The 17626-nt window shown below is 52.6% G+C and overlaps 2 protein-coding genes across 3 annotated transcripts in view; one reads left to right on the top strand and one right to left on the bottom strand.

Annotated features, from left to right (window-relative positions):
* Nucleotides 1-1577: 1577 nt before the first annotated feature.
* On the bottom strand, nt 1578-11621 carry GSTZ1 (glutathione S-transferase zeta 1). Its single transcript, XM_047862861.1, has 9 exons — nt 11529-11621; nt 8517-8568; nt 6576-6643; nt 6022-6102; nt 5547-5672; nt 4366-4444; nt 3761-3813; nt 3267-3316; nt 1578-2480 (listed from the first exon to the last, which is right to left on the bottom strand). Exons 1-9 carry the CDS (start codon nt 11541-11543, stop codon nt 2354-2356), a joined length of 651 nt encoding a protein of 216 aa, XP_047718817.1. The 5' UTR covers nt 11544-11621; the 3' UTR covers nt 1578-2353.
* The window catches only part of POMT2 (protein O-mannosyltransferase 2), a 43093-nt gene continuing 37071 nt past the window's right edge, over nt 11605-17626 (top strand). Inside the window, exon 1 of one of the 2 annotated variants that reach the window (XM_047862859.1) lies at nt 11605-12272. In XM_047862859.1, coding sequence (XP_047718815.1) covers nt 11815-12272 — 458 coding nt within the window. In that variant the 5' untranslated portion in view covers nt 11605-11814. The remainder of the gene's footprint in view (nt 12273-17626) is intronic. The other variant, XM_047862860.1, reaches the window with a different exon arrangement.

Below are 17626 nucleotides of genomic sequence, written 5' to 3'. Positions count from 1 at the left end.
AATGGTGGGCCTGTTGGGTGGTGGAGTTCACATGCCAATTAAACTTCCACCAGTAAGGGGAGGGACAAAAGCTCAGGAAGAGCAAGGGCCATGTCTACCACATTCTCTGTGGCACGGCCACATATCCCTGCTCCCAGCCGGGGTGGGGGGTGGTGGGAGGGTCACCTGGGAAGGCTCACTGCAAGCTGGTGGACTGAATGGAGGGGGTGGCAAATCCATTACTAGCTGGAGTAGGACAGCCACCACTTTTCTTCCAGGAAAACCCATTCCCCCCCTTCACTGTATCTAATTCTCTCTAGAATCATTCAGGGCAGGAGGAGTGGTCTCAGGTTGTCTGTCTCAGTGCCCTGTCCTGGATGCAGACTCTGTCTAGTTCCCTGCTTTCCCGGAAGTCTCTCTGTCTGTTGCCCGGAGATGGGACTGGGAGGAGGAAGGGGTGGAGGAACCTGGTAACCTCAGCAGTGTTGGAAATCGGTTCCAATCATCTGGGCTCCCAAGGTGCCTGCTGGCGAGGGGCAGAGCCAGCTCTCTCCTTAATCCCAGGGAAGTGGCGGCAGCAGCCCGTCTGGCCTTGCCCACAGCTCCTCACCTATCCCACTGTCTCTCCAGAGCCAGGAAGGCTGACTGCCATGGGGCTATGGGAGCACAGCCTGAAGTGGCCAGCCTCCTTTCCCCAGAGTTCGTTCTGTCTTTAAAATCCATGGGGGCTGTAATCACCTTCAACTTCAAATGTCCAAGTCAGGTGCCAGTCCTGATCCCTGGGCTGAGATTCGTTTCTTGAGTCAAGGTTTTCTGGAGGGAGGCCAGGTGAACTTTACCCAGCCAGGCAAGTCTGGGGTAAGCTGAGGGAAAGATGGCGGCAGGACAGGAGGAACCGCCGAGTCTCCCTTGTCACTGCTGTGTCTCACCTACTGTCCTGTGCTTTTTTCTGGCTCTGCCAGGACAGACGCAGCTTGGGAACAAGAGTGGCCCACTTTGGTCATTCTGAAGCCTGGAACCCGAGTTCAGGAAAGAAGAGGCCACAAAGGGGATGATGGGAGAACTAGGTACTTTGGGATCAGGGCTGAAGGGACTCGGCTGAGAGTGGCGGCTTCCATTTGAACCAGACACATCGATCTCAGTTCACTGTTTAAACCCTAGCCATGCAGGGGAAATGAAATCTCAGGTACAGGACATAAAAGTCATCTGATTCCACTTCCAGAAGGGACCTCAAGGTGAGCTGCTACCTGGTTGGGGTCCTGAGCCATCCTGATCAGTGGCTGTTCACACTGCCCACGCAGGAGCCTGCCTCCAATTCCCAAGGCCATTCACGACTGGATTTATTTGAAGCGCTTACTCCTGGGACTGATCCGGAGAATGCTGCCCCTGAGGATGTGGGCCAACTTCCCTCTCCGTGTTCCAGTCAACACTTAATAGTACCATTCTAGCCCTGGAAACTTAGCTGGTCACAAAATGCTCTCTTTCCTAATTTTCCTTAAAAAAAAAAAAAAAAAAAAAAATTTTTTTAATGTTTTATTTCTTTTTGAGGGAGAGACAGAGCAAGTGGGGGAGGGGCAAGAGGGAGACACAGAATCCGAAGCAGGCTCCAGGCTCTGAGCTGTCAGCACAGAGCCCGATGCGGGGCTCGAACGCACAGACCACAAGATGATAACCCAAGCTGAAGTCGGACGCTCAGCCAACTGAGCCACCCAGGCGCCCTTCTGCTTTTTCTATCTGTTCTCTTCTGCATCTGGGTCTGGTTCTCTCAGGCAGGCTTTTGAACTTCTTTCTCTCCAGTGCTCTTAAGTGCCAGGGGCCAGGCCTACCACAGGGTGGGCAAGTGGCTGGCTGATTTCCTCTCCTGGCCCAGACACAGGGGGATTCCAGCTAGGAAGAATGTTCATTTTCTGGAAAGCATCTTAACTGAATATAACCTAGAGGCCTGGGCTTCAGTTTAATTACCGTATTTCAGTGTGGACATTCTTTGCAGTCAGGTACAGTCTCAGGGAAGGGAAGAGGCGCTCGGGCTTCCTGACTTCTCTCCGGTGAACTTGCTAGGCATTTTAGTCTACACTGTGCCTGCATCTTCATGACTGCCCATGACATAGGTAATAGGTAATGTTCCTGCCTTCCTCCCTCCCAGCATCCTCTCCCCCACCCTACCCACATTCGACAGACTGTGGGTACTGGAAGCACAAAGAGTGAGTTCAGTGGGAAGGCAGGTCCAGGGCTAGACTTCAAGTTCAAGGGCTAGGAGTTCAAATTTCCTGCTTCTCCACCTAGGGCTTGCCTGTTTCCAGGCCTGTTCAGCCTACCTAGCTTCTGCTCCTGTACCCCTTTCCTGCCCCCTCACCCACGGGGTACAGTTTGAGGGCTAGGCCCTCAGCTCAGGGGGTGTATCTGGCTGCCGACAGGGGTGAGACACTTGGAAAGCCTCCAAGGCCAGCAGTGTCTTGTTGATGCGGCTGATGGTAGGGTAGGGAGTGAGATCCACCTTGAACCTGTAGCAGAGAAACACCTGTCTCACACCATCTCAACACCAGGTGTGCAGGGGAACGGGCAGACTGCCCTGTGTGCAGCGAGGGAAGCACAGAGGTGGGCTGGATGGGGCCCCTGGAGCTGACCAGAGAAGGACCAGGAAGGTGGCCCTGTCACGTGGGGGCCTTGTTCACAGGCGGCTCTGGGATGGGCGGGTCTCATGCAGTACTGTCTAGCATCTCTGTTGCCTACTGTTCCTATTCCAAGCAATGGCTGTTCATCGAGAACCTACTACACATTTACATATACAGATAATCTCTCTACCCATATCCCAAGCTTCTCAAGGGCAGCCAATGTGTCATAACATCTCTGTATCCTGATGGTGCCTGACATGATGCCTTCCAGAGAGGCACTCTTTCATGCCTCCCTGAAGGGCTGTTGGAGGAAAGCAGAGTAGAGCTCACTGCTGGGCACAGACATACCATGTCGGGGGCAGCAGGCTCTTGCGGGAGGTTTCCTCTAGGGGTGGCCACCAGGTGAGCCACCTCCTCTTAGGAGCAGGAGCTATACGGGATTGTATGAGCTAAGACGGGCATGGTCGGGGGCGCTCCCCTGATTTCTTCTGCCTGTCTCCTCTAGACCACAGTGGCTGGTGTGGCCTGGCACCCGGGGCTCCCTGGCCAGCTGGAGGGAGTCTCCGCATGAGACGCTTCCTCAGTAGATGAAGTTGGGGCCTGACGGTGGGAGGAGGCTGGGCATTTAGAGGGGAGGAGCCAGGTGGGAGAGGGTGGGCAGTGGGGCTCTCTTACCTTTCAGCGTTTGCCACCTGAGGCACTAAGCAGAGATCAGCCATGGACACCTGAAAGAGGGTCGGGTGGGTTTGCATCAGGGTGTGTGCCCCGGACTCACAGGCTGGGCTGGCTGTGTCCACGGGCTGCCAGCCCTTGACAGTTCCCTTCTGCTCCTGGGTCTTCCACCCCATCCCCACTGCCCCATCCCCCTCCTCTTCTCCCCCATCTGTCCCCAGAGCACGTGTCTCCCAGGCCAGGATCCAGTTGTCCTGACAACTGGCTCTGTGGGGGGCCAAAAAAGGTTTGATGGTCTCAGTGGATCTTAGCATGCTTGTTAAAAACCACCATCATAGGCACTTCCCTTGGGCGCCCAGCAGGGAGGAGACGCCTCAGGATGAGGTGAGGGGCCCTGAAACCACCCCAACCCTATGCCTTCTCCGGAATCTCTCTGGCCTGCTCTTGCCCCAGGGTGGAGGGAGAAGGCCGCTGTAGGAAGGCCTGGGAGAGCTTACCTCGTCTCCCACACAGTACCTCCCTGCTGTGCTCTGCAGGATCTGCTCCAGAGCTGTGGGGAGGCCACAAGGATTTTACTCGGGGCACAGACTGGGCCTTGGCCCCCATAGTTCTGAAATGGGCAGCTGAGTGACAGGCTGGGGCATGTGTGTTGGAGGGAATGCGACAACCAGATCTGGAGAGAGTTGCCGGGGATGTGGAGGCAGATGATGTTTCCCCGGGCTCCTCCAGCCCAGTGGCCGTTCCCTCCCCAAGAAGGGACAAGACGGGCCACTGGCCGAAGTAGCAGCTCTCACACGATGGGCTGGTGCTTTGCTAGCCTTCGTTTCCTGGCTGGAGCGGGCAGTGAAGCAGAGGTTGGGCCATCCAGCTCCAAAGGGCTGTGGGCCTCAGGTGCTGAGGTGCCCAGAAGTACTAGAGGTTGAGGCCAGGTTTGGACACTATCCAGTCCCACTTCCTCCTTGGCTCTGCCCCCCTACCCTCACCCATGCCATTGTCAGGACCAAAGAGCCTGGGAAGCTGTTTCAGATGCCCACGGCCTTAGGCACGAGAGCTGTGTCATTGAGAGGTCACCCTGGGATGGCTCGTGGGAGTAAGGACTCACCGTTAAAGCCAGAAGTGATGGCCTTCTGGGCCCAGGTCAGCTGGTTCTCCTGTCCCACTTGCTTCAGGACAGACAGGTTCTATGCAACCAAAGATGATAATCTGTGACTGGCTTTGGGAACCGCCTGCGCCTGCCAAGCCCCCTCAGGGAAGCTCAGTTCCCTTTCTGCCCCAGCTTGTCCATCTGTCCCCTCCTGGGCTCCATGAATCCCCTCTTCCCATCTGGGCACTGAGGGTGGATGGGGGCTGGGACAGAGAGTGATCCCAGCAGCCACCTTCTCAGGTTGCCCCAGTGCCCCCTGTTGTCGGGAAGCTTGTGACCCTGGCGGAGGTGTGGAAGGGTGGGGGCACAGGACGCGGCCATGACCTGAGGCCCGTCTCCCCTGCAACCAGTGGGTCTCCCTTATGTGGCCCCTTGTGAGGAGAGGGGGGTGCAACATGAGAGGTGGATGGGGGAGAAGCATAGGTGGCTTTCAGGAGATTTGGACCCTTGTTCCATCCTTACACCCCTGGAACCATTTCACTTCTGGGCTTCAGTTTCCTCATCTATCAAATGGGGCTATCTGTCTGCTCCAATCTCCTTGTTACAAACAACAAGGTAACATGGGGATGGGGGCACAGGTACAGTCAGGGGTCCTGGGCCCTGGCCCCTGCTCTGCCATTCTTAGTGGAGTGACTCTGCAAAGTCCCTCCACCTTTCTGGGGCTACTTCCTCATTTAAGCCAGGGGTTAGCACAGATGAATTGCTTTAACACTTATTTTTTAGCAGGGAAAATTTTAAAAGATAAAAATCTCTCGAGACTCCCAATCTATGCTACAGAACAGATGAGAGGGAGGCCGGTCTGGTTAAAGGTGGGGAGGGGTCTGGCTCTGCAGCACTCAGCCTCTCCCCTGCCACCTGGCCCCTCCCCTCCTTGGGAACCTCTGGGCTGTCCTTGGAAACCTGGGGCTTCTGAGAATGCGGCTGGGGGCCCCCGCGGGGCAGGTGATTTCTGGGATCCCTCGCCCCTCTGCCACGTGGTCTGGGTCTAAGCCCCTGAGGAGCCCTCCTGTCCTCCTGCTGCCCCCACTCCCAAGCTGGGTACCCCACTATGAGGCCCCACACCCAGTGTGCCTCTGAAAGCAAGAGTGCGTGAGGGGAGGCATATGAGAGGCGTGCAGGGTGCGAGTCCAGAGCCACACCTGCAGGGGCTGGATGCCGCCAGCGATGAGATCGGAAATCATGCGCACGTGGGCTCTCTTCTTCGGGTCCTGAGGCAGGAGTCGTGGAGTGGGCCGAGTCTCCTCCAGGTACTCAATGATGGCCAGCTGTTGGGAGGGGAGCAGCGAGACACTGGGACGGGAGGGCCGCAGACCCCTGGACCAGAGTGACGGGGCCAGCAAACTCCTCCTCGCCCTCCTCAGCTGGAGCCCGCGAGGCTGACACTCCCCCAGGGAAGAGCTCTTTGTGGCCCCCTGTCCTGCAGAACTTGGTCCCCATATGCTCGAGTCTCCGTCACTTCCCCAAACAACCAGCCAAGCTCCCTCCCTCTGCCAGGAACTTATCATGTCCCTACTAAGGCCTAGGCGCTTGGCCACACACAAGCAAAGAAGAGCTGTGAGGTCCTCTTGTTCGGGGCACCCCTCTTGCAAGGGGCCTCCCAGGCCCTGCACTCACTGACTGGCCAATGGTGATGCCATCGATCTTCAGGGCCGGCACCTGCTTCATGGGATTCAGTGCCTGGAATTCTTCAGCGAACTGTGGAGACAAGGACCTGATGGACGAGGTGGCCTGGACTGGGCACACAGGAAGACCCCAGGCTTGCGGCCCACCTGCACTCTCCTCCCCTGGGCAAGGCCTGAGGGATCCAGGCAGTATTCCAAAATCCACTGGCTGCTGAACTATAGGATTCATCCCAATGGCCTGGCTGTGTGTGTCCCCTTGTACCTCACACTGTGGTCACCAAGGTACATCCAGATGGCCCAGCAAGGGGCAAGGACCCCCATTCGCCACTCACCCTCCTGGGGTCAGGCACCGAGAAGCCAGTCTGTGGCACAGAGCCTGGAACTGGGGCCCTTCCCATGACTCCTCATGCTGCACAGCTTGTCACCCCGTCCCTCCAGGGAGAGCCAGCAGGTTCACCTCTTGCGGGGAAGAAGTCTGTACCCTCTTCTGGGTCCCTCTACCAGACCTCCAACTCTCACATGGTGGTCCGGGGGCAGCCTCCTCACCTGCTGGCCTCCATCCTTTATGAGGTTGATGGGGATCGTCTCATAGTCGATGCTTTTCAAGGCCAGAGCTACGAGAGACAGCAGAGTCAGGGGACAGCTTCTGGTTATACTTCCAAGGGCTACATGAGGTTCCAGAAGGAGGCTTCTTTTTCCAGGCAGCTAGGTGACCAAGGCCCAACTTGGCCCTGTCCTCATCTCTCCAGCTTCCCTGGTCAGTACCCACTCTCCTCCCTCAGGTCTTTGAGGCTCTTCTTGCCCCCAAACTCTCAGGGCCATCCTCTCCATACCCGCACAGGGTCCCCGCACCCAAGTGGTGCCTACAGGCGTGTGCCCTGGCACCCTGGGATCTCCAGGAGGGCAGCAGGGAAGTGTTCTGGTCACCTCTGTCCCCTCCAGGGCCTTGAACAGTGGCAAGCAGGGCTTATTTGTTGGAGACCTGCAATTATTCTCTCATGAAGGTGTCCAAGGGCCCAGGGCAGGTGCTCAAGTGACCACAAAGTGCATACACAAGCAGGTGACACTCTCCAGAGAAGAATTCCCTTTCTCATCCATTTTCTCTGTTCTCAGAGCTGATTACTACCCATTCCAAGCAGGGCACCAGGGCTCTTTAGTGGCCTCACAGTATCTGCTATGACTCCTAGTGACCAGATTTCCTCTCTGTGCCCTTTGATAATTTCCCCTGGCAAAGTGAGGGTAAACACTGGACCAGCCTAGTGAAGACTCTGTGTGTGTGTGTGTGTATGCGCATGTGCACTGAAATATGGTGACGGCTAGTCTTGGGCAAAGGCAAAGGAGCGAGGGGAGGGGATGAGACGTGTCACGGTCTGAAGAGAGACTGGGAGGCACGGGGCTCTTCCTCAGCGCTGGTCAGCCCCACTCTGGACAAAGTGGCTGCTGGGGCCAGGAGGGAGAGGTCATTGCACATGGGTCCTGTGGCTCCTGTCTGGCCCAGCTAGGGCAGAGGTTCTGGGCCCAGAGGAGGTGCCTGGAGATATTGTGTCCTTTGGCACCCCAGTGCACTTGCCTACTGATTCTAGCAACTGCCAACTGACTGTGGGGCGGGGGAGGGTCATGGCAGATGGCTTCCCAGTTAGGGCCAGACTACCGGAGGCAGACTGCTTGGGTTCAGATTTCATCACATTCATTTGCTAGCTGTGCAGCCTTGGGCAAGAAACTTAATGAGCCCCTGTGCCTTGGTTTCCTCATCTGACAGTAGAGTAGTTAAGAACACAGACCCTGGAGGCAGACTAGCTGTTCAAATTCCAGCTCTGCCTCTTACTAGCTACCTAGTCTTGGGCAAGTTATTTAATGTCCCCGTGCCTCAGTTTCCTCACCTGTACAATGAAGGCAACAATAATCCCTCCCTCCTAGGGTTGCCAAGGTTTAAATGGAATCATGCACATAAAAACATCCAGCACGGTTTCCCCGCAGTATGAGCTGGGACTATGATCTTTGCCACAGGCTGTGTTGAGCTGAGGGAGGGACGGGTCAAGCTGGGACTAAACCGGAGGGCCCTGGTTTCTGCTTCCTTGAAGCCTCTGGGGTTGACACTGGCCAGTTCCGTTTAATTGCCAGATCAAATAAGATAAGAACTGAGAAAGGCCAGCTGTTCCCTGCCAGTTACCAAGCACCTCTGGGTTTTGTGAGCCTGCTTTAAGTGTGGTTGCTAAGTGGCTTTGGAGAGCAGGGTGGGAGAGGTGGCAGGTCCAAGGGAAAAGACAACCCACCTTCCTGCCACCCCCACTCTCCTCTTTTTGGCACTTCCTAGGTGGAGGTGCCATTCAAGGTGCAGGTGCTAAAGTCTCCAGGGCACTGGGGACACTGGTTGCTGGGGGTGGTGCCCTGTCTGACAGAATACCCCTCTGTCCCAGGCCAACTCTCCACGAAGGGCTCTCTCCACCTCCATCCCCCCCAGGCTCTTGGTGGGAGCACAGTTCTTACCGATTCGAACTCTCCATGAGCAGGAGCTCCGGAAATAGGAGTACAGGATGGGCTGAGGAGAGAAGCATGAAGATACATGTTAACCCATGCTCGTGGGGGTTCTCAGCCCCAGAAGCCCACTGGTGAGGCAACGGCCCTCAGCCGGGGGGCTCCAAGTCAGCAGGCCTCCGTTCCCGGACCCGTGTCTGCAACTCAGGCCAGACTCCGAACTCTCTGGGTCAGAGGCCTTGGGAGTCAGGTGGGGTCCCTCAGCTCCAAACTGTGCTATCGTGCATCCCTGAGGTCCAAGGGGCCCCCGACAGGGCAGCCAGCCTGCATGTCTTCCTTACCTTGCCAGACTCAGTCATGGTGTTGTGGTGACCCTTGGCCTCTCAAGGAATGTCCCCTCTCCCAGAGCTGCAGAGCAGGGGGAGGAACCCTGAAGGGGTGGATCCCATGAGCCAATGGGGAAGCTGGGCTAGATAGGCTTCCGGGGAAACTTTGACTCTGGTCAGAAAGGACATCTCTTTCCAACTTGTGGGAAGTTTTCTATGTTCCCGGTGGAGCCAGATTTGGTGTCTTGGGCAGACAAGGTGGCCTGGTTTTGGAAGCAGTAATTCATGTAGTGTGGTGCACTGGATGCTGGCATACCTAGGGTCTGGTCCCAGTGCAGGAACTAGCTCTGTGTGACCTTGGGCAGATCCCTGCTTTCTCTATTCTCTAGTCTTTTCTCTCTCATCTGTAAAATGAGGAGTTGCTGTAAGATGATAGCATAATTCCTTCCAGCAGCGACAGAAAGACCAGGAATTCTAGTTCTTTCATGCTGCAGTGCCCGTCTCTCTCAACCCACCACCCACCCATCAGTCCTTTAGGATGCTCTCATAAAAATAGCTGGGGGATATGCCCATGGACTCCAAAGCTAAGGTCACAAAAGGACAGCCTATAGTGTATTGTGTTTGGTCTACTTATATTTAAAAATGTTTCGGGGTGCCTGAGTAGCTCAGTCAGTTAAGGTCTGACTTTGGCTCAGGTCATGATCTCACGGTTCGTGGGTTCGAGCCCCTCACTGGGCTGTGTGCTGACTGCTCAGAGCCTGGAGCCCGCTTCAGATTCTGTGTCCCCCTCTCTCTCTGCCCCTCCTCCACTTGCACTCTGTCTCTCTCTCTAAAATAAATGAACATTAAAAAAATTAAAAATGTTTCTAGTTTGTTGCCAACATTGAAAAATCAAGATGTTTCGTATATAAGCCCTATTGTCTGTTTTTTCTTAAAAAGATCTGGAGACAGTGTACTCGGATTCTTGAGTAGCAACAACTGATTGGAGACAATTACTGGCCTCCTTCAGTCAGGGCATGCCCTCTCTGGTCTGCCATGTTCCCTACCTGGCCCTCTTCTCTCATTTTTGTTACCCTGGAGGAGGCACCTGGAGGAGGCTGAGTGTGTGTGTGATCTCTCCTCTAAAGTTTAAAAGACTCAAAGTTCATTTCTCTGGTCCTTCTTGGGTAGTCAGCATTTCAAAGCAGGGCCCAGGACTAGTAATTAGTTAGCACTCATGAATCTCCAGGCAGACACGTGTGTATCCATATGGATGAGGGAGAACACAACGGGATTTCTAGATCACCTCTGACTACCATCCCTTTGACTACAGACATTTCCCCCAAGTTCCCTCTCCCTTCTGCACCCCGGAGCACACCAAACTGCTCTGTGGCCCTGCCTTCACCTTCCGTGAACTATCAACTCCCGTCTTCTAGAGAGGGCCCAATCCTCTCTAGACTACATCCCTGAACTATCAACCAGGCCTTCCCAGGTTGGTTTCTGAGCCTGGGAGTTCCAGCCGGTACTGGAGGCACCTTTTGTGGGGAAAGTAAAGATGGCTCTGGTGCAGAGGGCAGGTGATAGACCGCAGGTGTCTTTGGAAGCAGAGGAACTAGGTGGCCACGACTAGATGAACCCTATTCAGAGGTACATCCCTTTCCCTAACAGGTCAGGCTGGAGGGGCTCCTGGGGCCAAGAGGCAGGGGCTGCTGGTGAGGGCCGGGACCACTAGAGAGCCTCAGACATTAGCTTAGAATCCTTAACGAAATGTCTTACCTAATTACTGAATGTTACATCTTCACCTGTGCTGAGGGTGACCACAGAGTCACTGCGAATGCCACTGCCCCCATGTTTCCTACTTATGGGCCATCAGGAAATGTAGCGGAGAGCAGCTTCTGCTTTTCCTCTTACCAGTGATAATTGCGTCAACTACCCTGTGTTCCCTTGTGCACTTGTAGAGCTAGATTTTAAGCCCAAGTGAAGAATTCATCTCATCACTACCCCTGGAGGAACTTCGTTCCCAATTCAAATCTGGATTCTGACGAGTCTAGCAGATTTTATTTTTAAACCATTTCTCACGCATGTTTTGAGAGAACGACTCCTAAAATCCCATTTGTGAGTGGGAGAGCTATATATTATTACGGGGATGCTGCATCCCATCTGACATGCCCGCTACCTTCCTTGGTGGTTCTCAAACTTGAATAAGACTTTAAAAGTTCATCGGGGCGCTTATTAAACATGCAGATTCTCGGGCCCCTTCCCCCAGAGGTGACACCGTGGCTCTGGGCCAAGCGGGGAGGCGCTCCCCAGGTGCTCTCTCATAAAGCAAACCACCCGGGAAGGCCCTAGGTTAAGTGTTAGGACCCGTCGGGCCGACAGGCTGGGAAAGACCACACGGGCTGTACGGAAGAGGGAAGCAGGGGACAACGTCTTGAAAACCTAGCAGAGAGAACGGTAAGAGGCAGGTGGAGCGCGAGGGTACAGCGACTCCACAGCGCCCCGCACAGTCCACCAACCCGCGCCGCCTCGGGCCCAATCCTCTAGACTACAGGCCCAGGCGGGCAACAAGAAGCTGGCAGCGCGCAGGCGCAGAGCGGCGCCCGTGCGGCGCTCTGCATGCCGGGAGCGTGCGTTGTCCAAGCTCACCTTTAGCCCCCGCCCCCCAGGGTTTCTCAGTGTTTCTAAGTAGTTTCCCTCTCCCTGTATGCGTGGCACAGACCTTCCCCGCTTGCATCTCGCGCCTCGGGCCACCCCTCTTCCAGGCCCGGAGACTTCACGTCTGGGACTCTCCGACTCGTCGACGGCTGTGGCCCTGTGAGACCCCGACACGTCAGAACTTACACTTCTGTTGTGGTAAAGCTAGGGGTTGGACTAGAATGATCTTTAAGGGCTCCTCTGGCTCGCCCCGCCCTGCCGCCACGCCCCCACTCCCGGAGCTGCTGGGAGTTGCAGTTCCTTGAGCCCGTTTTCTCCCTGGCCGGCCCGCCGGGCCCGCGCGGTCCGTCATGCTCTGCGCCACTAGCCGCCTCTTAGCGGCCCGGACGGCGACCGCACTCCCTGCCCAGCCCAGAGGCCGGGGCCCCGGGGCCCGTTGCCGACGCAGGGAACTACATTTCCCAGGGCACCCCGAGCTGGACCTGGATGACTTCTTGACCGGGCGGCTCGCAAGACCGAGCGTGCCGGTGGGCCGGAGGGCGATCCTGAGGAGGGGCAGGATGCCACCAGCGGTGGGCGGAGGCCCGGCCCGGTCCGAGCTGCGTCCCCGGCGGGGCCGTTGTGGGCCCCAGACTGCTAGGGTTGTGGGCCCGGACGAGACCGCCAAGCCTGCAGCGCGGAGCCCCAAACGGGCTGGTTGGGGCTCGCGGCACTTCGAGGCAGCCGGCCGGTGGGCCCTGCTGGCCCTGGTCACGCTGCTGTCCTTCGCCACCCGTTTCCACCGTCTGGACGAGCCGCCGCACGTCTGGTGAGTGACAGGAGGGACTTGGCGGGTCCCATGGCAACCGGGTGGGAGGGGTGCGCCCTCTGATTGGCCCGGGGGCACGAAGGGGGCGGGAATCACAGGAGGAGGGGCGGGGCTGCGCTGGAGTGGGAAACAGGTTTCTGGAGGTTGCTTTTGGCCAGGCGCAGTCTCTGTGAGAGAAGTCTTTTTTGCTCTGGCAGTGGGATTTGTTTTGGCAGTGGGATTCCTTGAGATCCGATAAAGCGGTCTTTCAGATTGTGGCTTTTAAAGGTGCTTTGAACTTTCAAGGAGGATTGGAAATTCTTAGTATAGAATTCCCTAAAGCCTGAGTTCCTAATCTGCAGGATTTCCAGGCATCATGGGAGGCAAAAATCATCCTGGGGAGAGGGGACGACAATTTGTGTGTCCAGGGATGATGACAGGGGTCTCAGGAAGCAGGTCTGGGGCCCTTTTGTGAGGAGAGACATGTGTTCTTAAAGGCTTTATTTTGTTGGACTCAAATTTCATGAGATAAGTTTAAAAAGTCTCCAACTAGAAGGAGAAAAAGTTTTATACAATCTGAAAATGGTTAATTTATTAGCGAACAAGCGATACCATGTTTTGTCAGTATCCCTGACAAGAAAGTTAGTGTAGGGAATGTTAGAAATGGAACTCTTTGACCAAAAAGCCAGCTATCAACCTATCTGGGCTATCCTACTGGGAGGTGAATAAATTAGCCTATTATTGTTTCATGAGTGTTGGCAGAAGACACAAGACTCCTGGGTCAGAGATAAAGGACTTACTCATGGGGCAGGAGGTAGGATGAACATCAGCATATTGGCTTAAGTTTGAATCTCCCACTCCCTCTCCCCTGCTGGTCTGGAGTTGTTAGGGGAAAGAAAGACAAATCATGCTCAGGAATAGTCCAGGAAGAATCTAAAATTTTCAAAATGTAGGTTTATATAACTCTCCACCTCTTTTATCCTGATCATTACCCAGTTGTTGGCCAAGAGGAGATGAGCCCTTTCTGATGATGACTGCATTAGGTGACCAAACTGCTTAACTAAGGTGTGTGAACCAGGAGGAGGTGAGGGAAGCAGAGTTAGAAATCTTTCTGTGCTTGACAATACCAAATGCCTGTGGAGGGTAGGGAGTATGGAATGTCATCAAGTACCTTGACTATTGGTTCATTATTATGTGGCCATTAGGGAAAAAAAGTGCACTATTGTCAGACTGTGGATGGTTTGGAATGACATTGTTTAGTTTCAAGGACCCCAATGACATATGTGGAGTCAGATAATTAGACTGGAACAGCATCATCAACACTGTAACCTGAAAAAGTGTCCATAACAGTAAGGCACCAGTGATAGCCCGGAGAGGGGAACAAAGTCCTAAAACAGTTAGTTTCCTTGGAGTGGGCAGAGTCAATGCCCAGTGCGATGTGGCCTCCTTTATTGCAAGACAAACTGGTCAGCTTTTGGCTGGAGTCACAAGTCACCACAACACAGTGATGGCTTCTGCTTCAGAAACATATAGTCCTTTGCTTTGTGCCCAGTCCATGATGATAGATGTGTTTCCATGCCTGGGGCATTCATGAATCCAGGTGGCAATGGCAGGAGTCTATTTGGTACAAGCTTGATCTGCAGCTTGATTTCAGTCAGTCTTATCAGAATACTGGTCCTTACTGTGGGCATCTGTGTGAGTGATCCAGATTGTCCCATTGACAGGAAGCCATGACATTTTCCCCCACAGTTCTTGGCTCTGAAGAGGAGTGTTTGAAATTTCTCAGTATATAGTCTTCTAGGTGGCACACAGAAGCTAGGTTAGTGGTAAAAGCCCAAGAGCCAATAAAAGTATAACTTGTCTGTTTCTCAAAACTATTGTGTAAGGCAAGAGCAATGACTTTCAATTCAGCCAATTGTGCCCATCAACCATTATTACAGCTGGCCTTCCAGAGTTGTCACTGAGACCGGATGATTGTTGCTGCCCAGTGGACGCTATCAATGAACCAGGCCTTGAGAGGAACCTCTGTGAATCAAGACTCCACTGAGCCAGTAGTTTTGCTTCAGGTGGCGGAGTGGAAGATAGTTTCTCCAAAGTGGGAGCTCCTACCTCTTATAAAAAATCAAGATGCCCCTAGGGCCAGGCCAGCTATATCACTTCCATTTGACCAGCAAGCCTGTTGAGCCCTTCCCTTGTAGCCTTCGATTCTAAGTTGACTCACCCCAAGGTGTCAATATCAAGCCAAAGAGTCCTAAGGCCTTCATGGGTCGGGCACTCAGTTTTAATAAAGGCTTAGTGGGTTGATAGCTATCCCTTTTAAATAGTATGTGCTTGGTACCTGTGTCCAGCAGATGGCGCTGTTACCCTGGAGAATGGCCTCTCCTGGCTCTAGCTGCCCTATCTCTTTATGGCTGTGATTTCACTTTCCCTTCTTGGGATTTATATTATTTCTTCTGGACCACCCAGGATAGGATAGGATCACCGCTCAACACACAGCAGTCCCGGAATGGGATAATCCCCTTTGACACTTATAGGATCAATGCCAGTGTACATCCCACTGCGGGAACCACAATAGTAATATAGGGGCCTTACCCACAGCTCATTTTACCTTTCCTTCCCTACGGGGAGCTTGGCTCAGACCCTGTCAGTTGAATTTGGGTGCTTTTTCCCCCTTGAACTTATAAATCTAATAGGCCTGCATCGGTAATTATAGTGACAGCCATCCAAAGATTATGCCATTCCCCAGTGGAGACTGTGGATTGCTGGATGCAGGGGGTAGGATACATGTGTATGGCCTTCAGTCCCCTTTAGGGAGAGGGAGACCTTGGTTTTTAATTATTTTATTTTATTTTATTTTATTTTATTTTATTTTATTTTATTTTATTTTTTTAACACAGCTGAGATTGTGGTAGAGGAGGAGGGATCATGGGACACAGGGAGAGAGTGGTTCTGAGCCACTAAGCAAGGCACATTTACTTTTGAGCACACAGCTCACCCAAGGAGCTTTCAATGTGTTCATTTTGCCCCAATTTTCTATATTTAAAAAAATTTTTTTTTCAACGTTTATTTATTTTTGGGACAGAGAGAGACAGAGCATGAACGGGGGAGGGGCAGAGAGAGAGGGGGAGGAAACAGGCTCCAGGCTCTGAGCCATCAGCCCAGAGCCCGACGCGGGGCTCGAACTCCCGGACCGCGAGATCGTGACCTGGCTGAAGTCGGACGCTTAACCGACTGCGCCACCCAGGCGCCCCCCAATTTTCTATATTGAATAGCAAGATCTCCTTACTGCTGGCACCACTTATGAAAGCTTTGGAGACTCCTTGATTCAGCAGCCATATGCATATTGCCTTTTAGCTGCGCCTGCTAGGCTTGCTGCCCCATTGTCATGATTACATCTCTTTCTTATTTTGCCAGAAGAGTGAGCAGTAACCAAGGCAGCTTTCAAACTGTTTCTTTCTCCATTCAGCCTCATTAATAGGTAAGATGGTGGGAGACTCTTACTACCTTCCTTGCCCACCACTTGGATAAGGGCATTTATTTACCAGATTCCATTCCCAGCTTATGGGGCCCTTGTCCTTTCTCTTACGGAAAGGTATGTCTCGGCGTCTTATGCTTGTGACCACAGTCAGGGTCTAGGATTCTATTTTATCCAACTTACAAACTAGTAAGTTAGCCTGTCATTATTTTATGGATGCTGGCAGAAGACGAAGTACTGGGTCAGAGACAAAAGACTTTATTTTTCATGGCACAGCAAGCAGGATGAGAGCATCAGCAGGTGGGCATGTGTTCCTCTTGCTCCCCAATTCCCATGTGATGCCATGGGTCTGAATGAATGCCTGCACGTGCAGTGGGTTGCCTCACAGCTGAGGGATACTGAGCTTGGGGAATCCACTGTTTTATAACAAGCAGTAAACAAGAGTGCCCTCTGTCCCGGAGGAAGATGCTAACTCTTCTCTCAAGGTTGCCTTTCTGCAAACATATCCTGAGAAATGGCCTGAGTGAAGAGCAGCCAGGACCTTGCATTCTTGGCATACCCAGCAAGGTCTGTAGGAGCAAGAGAGAGTCAGGGAGGATCGTCTCTCCCAACACAAACACACAATAAAAGCCAAGAAGAGATGTGAATGTTACTACTAGTTTTACTTGGGAAATTTTTGAAGTAAAAATCTCATACCCCTTTGTCAATATGTTTCCAAACAGACCTCAACACTAACCAGAGGTGTTGGGCAGTTTAAATAGTGCCCAGTTGTGACAGTTTATAAATGTATGGGATTTTATAGTCTACAGAGTTCTTTCACATGTTTTCTAAATTGAGTCCTAATACTTCCCTGTGAAGGGCACATAACAGATATTATTGTCTTCATTGTGTAGATAAGAACAGAGATCCAGAGAGGGTGGGTGATTTTGCCAGGTTGCACTGTTGGTAAGTGGTGGAACTGGGACTGATTTCTCTTCTTTCTGCAAATCCATTTTGTCACACTGCTCAGAAGTTACTTCTCTCTTTGACATCTCCATGCCACTGTTCTTACTTCGTGTCAAGCAGAGCGTTAAGCAAACAGACGCAGAAATAGATTTACTCTTCTGCCTTACTATTGGACCCACTGAGTTAAAGAATAAAAAAAGAGCCCTACACTTTGGGGAAAAGCATGTTTTGCCCCTTATGTTGTAGGTTGGTAATAACTGCTTATGGAAACTGATCTGGGGATGGCTAGTCCCTAGAAAGCAACCATTCTTCTGAGCTGCAGGGAGGAACTGACAGAAATAGCCAGGCTGTACCGGATTAACTGGGCTGCTTCCATAAAGTCTTTGTGCAGGATGTGAAAAGGTCATATAGAAGAACAAGATCTCTGCATTGTGTTTAAAAGCTAACATATTAGAATCACTTATTTACTTGCTTAATAATTTGTGCAACGAGGATAGCTTCTAGGTAGGCTCTTAACTCAATTTTTATATACTGATTAGTTCATTATAATAAGCTCAGTGAGTTCATAGTCAGCAGGTTAAGTATCAGAGGGTTAACGAGTGAAATTAGACTCCTGTGACAACCAGTTTGTAGTCTCTTACTGTTCAATAGCCCCACGGTGTAGTTTGTAATAGCAATAGTAATCTGCTTTCTAGTAGCAAAGTAGTCTCGGAGTCAGAAGGTAACAGACTTGAGAGAAAACCCTTACCTCAAGCCTTTTTATTTTATAGGAAAACTCTGTTCTATTAAAATGAATAGAAGCTCAAGCTACAGAATAAGTATAGATTTCACTTAAATTTTTAACTGGTTGGTAAATATTTGCTAACCTTTCTCATCTATCTCAATAAAGGTTAATTATCAGTGTGATGTCTTCCTCCAATTACTTGTGTCAAAAAAAATTTTTTTAAGTAAGCTC

The sequence above is a fragment of the Prionailurus viverrinus genome, chromosome B3 (genome assembly GCF_022837055.1).
Source record: "Prionailurus viverrinus isolate Anna chromosome B3, UM_Priviv_1.0, whole genome shotgun sequence".
NCBI classification, from domain to species: Eukaryota; Metazoa; Chordata; class Mammalia; order Carnivora; family Felidae; genus Prionailurus; species Prionailurus viverrinus.
This window is presented reverse-complemented; position numbering and strand designations above follow the sequence as displayed.

Bases quoted from the DNA above. Each gene is read 5' to 3' on its own strand.
- GSTZ1 (XM_047862861.1), bottom strand. The intron at 3,814-4,365 runs GTGAGTCCTTAC...GCCTCCCCACAG, and splicing joins CATCACTTCTGGCTTTAACG to CTCTGGAGCAGATCCTGCAG. The intron at 2,481-3,266 runs GTAAGAGAGCCC...TCTCTGCTACAG, and splicing joins CAGGTGGCAAACGCTGAAAG to GTTCAAGGTGGATCTCACTC.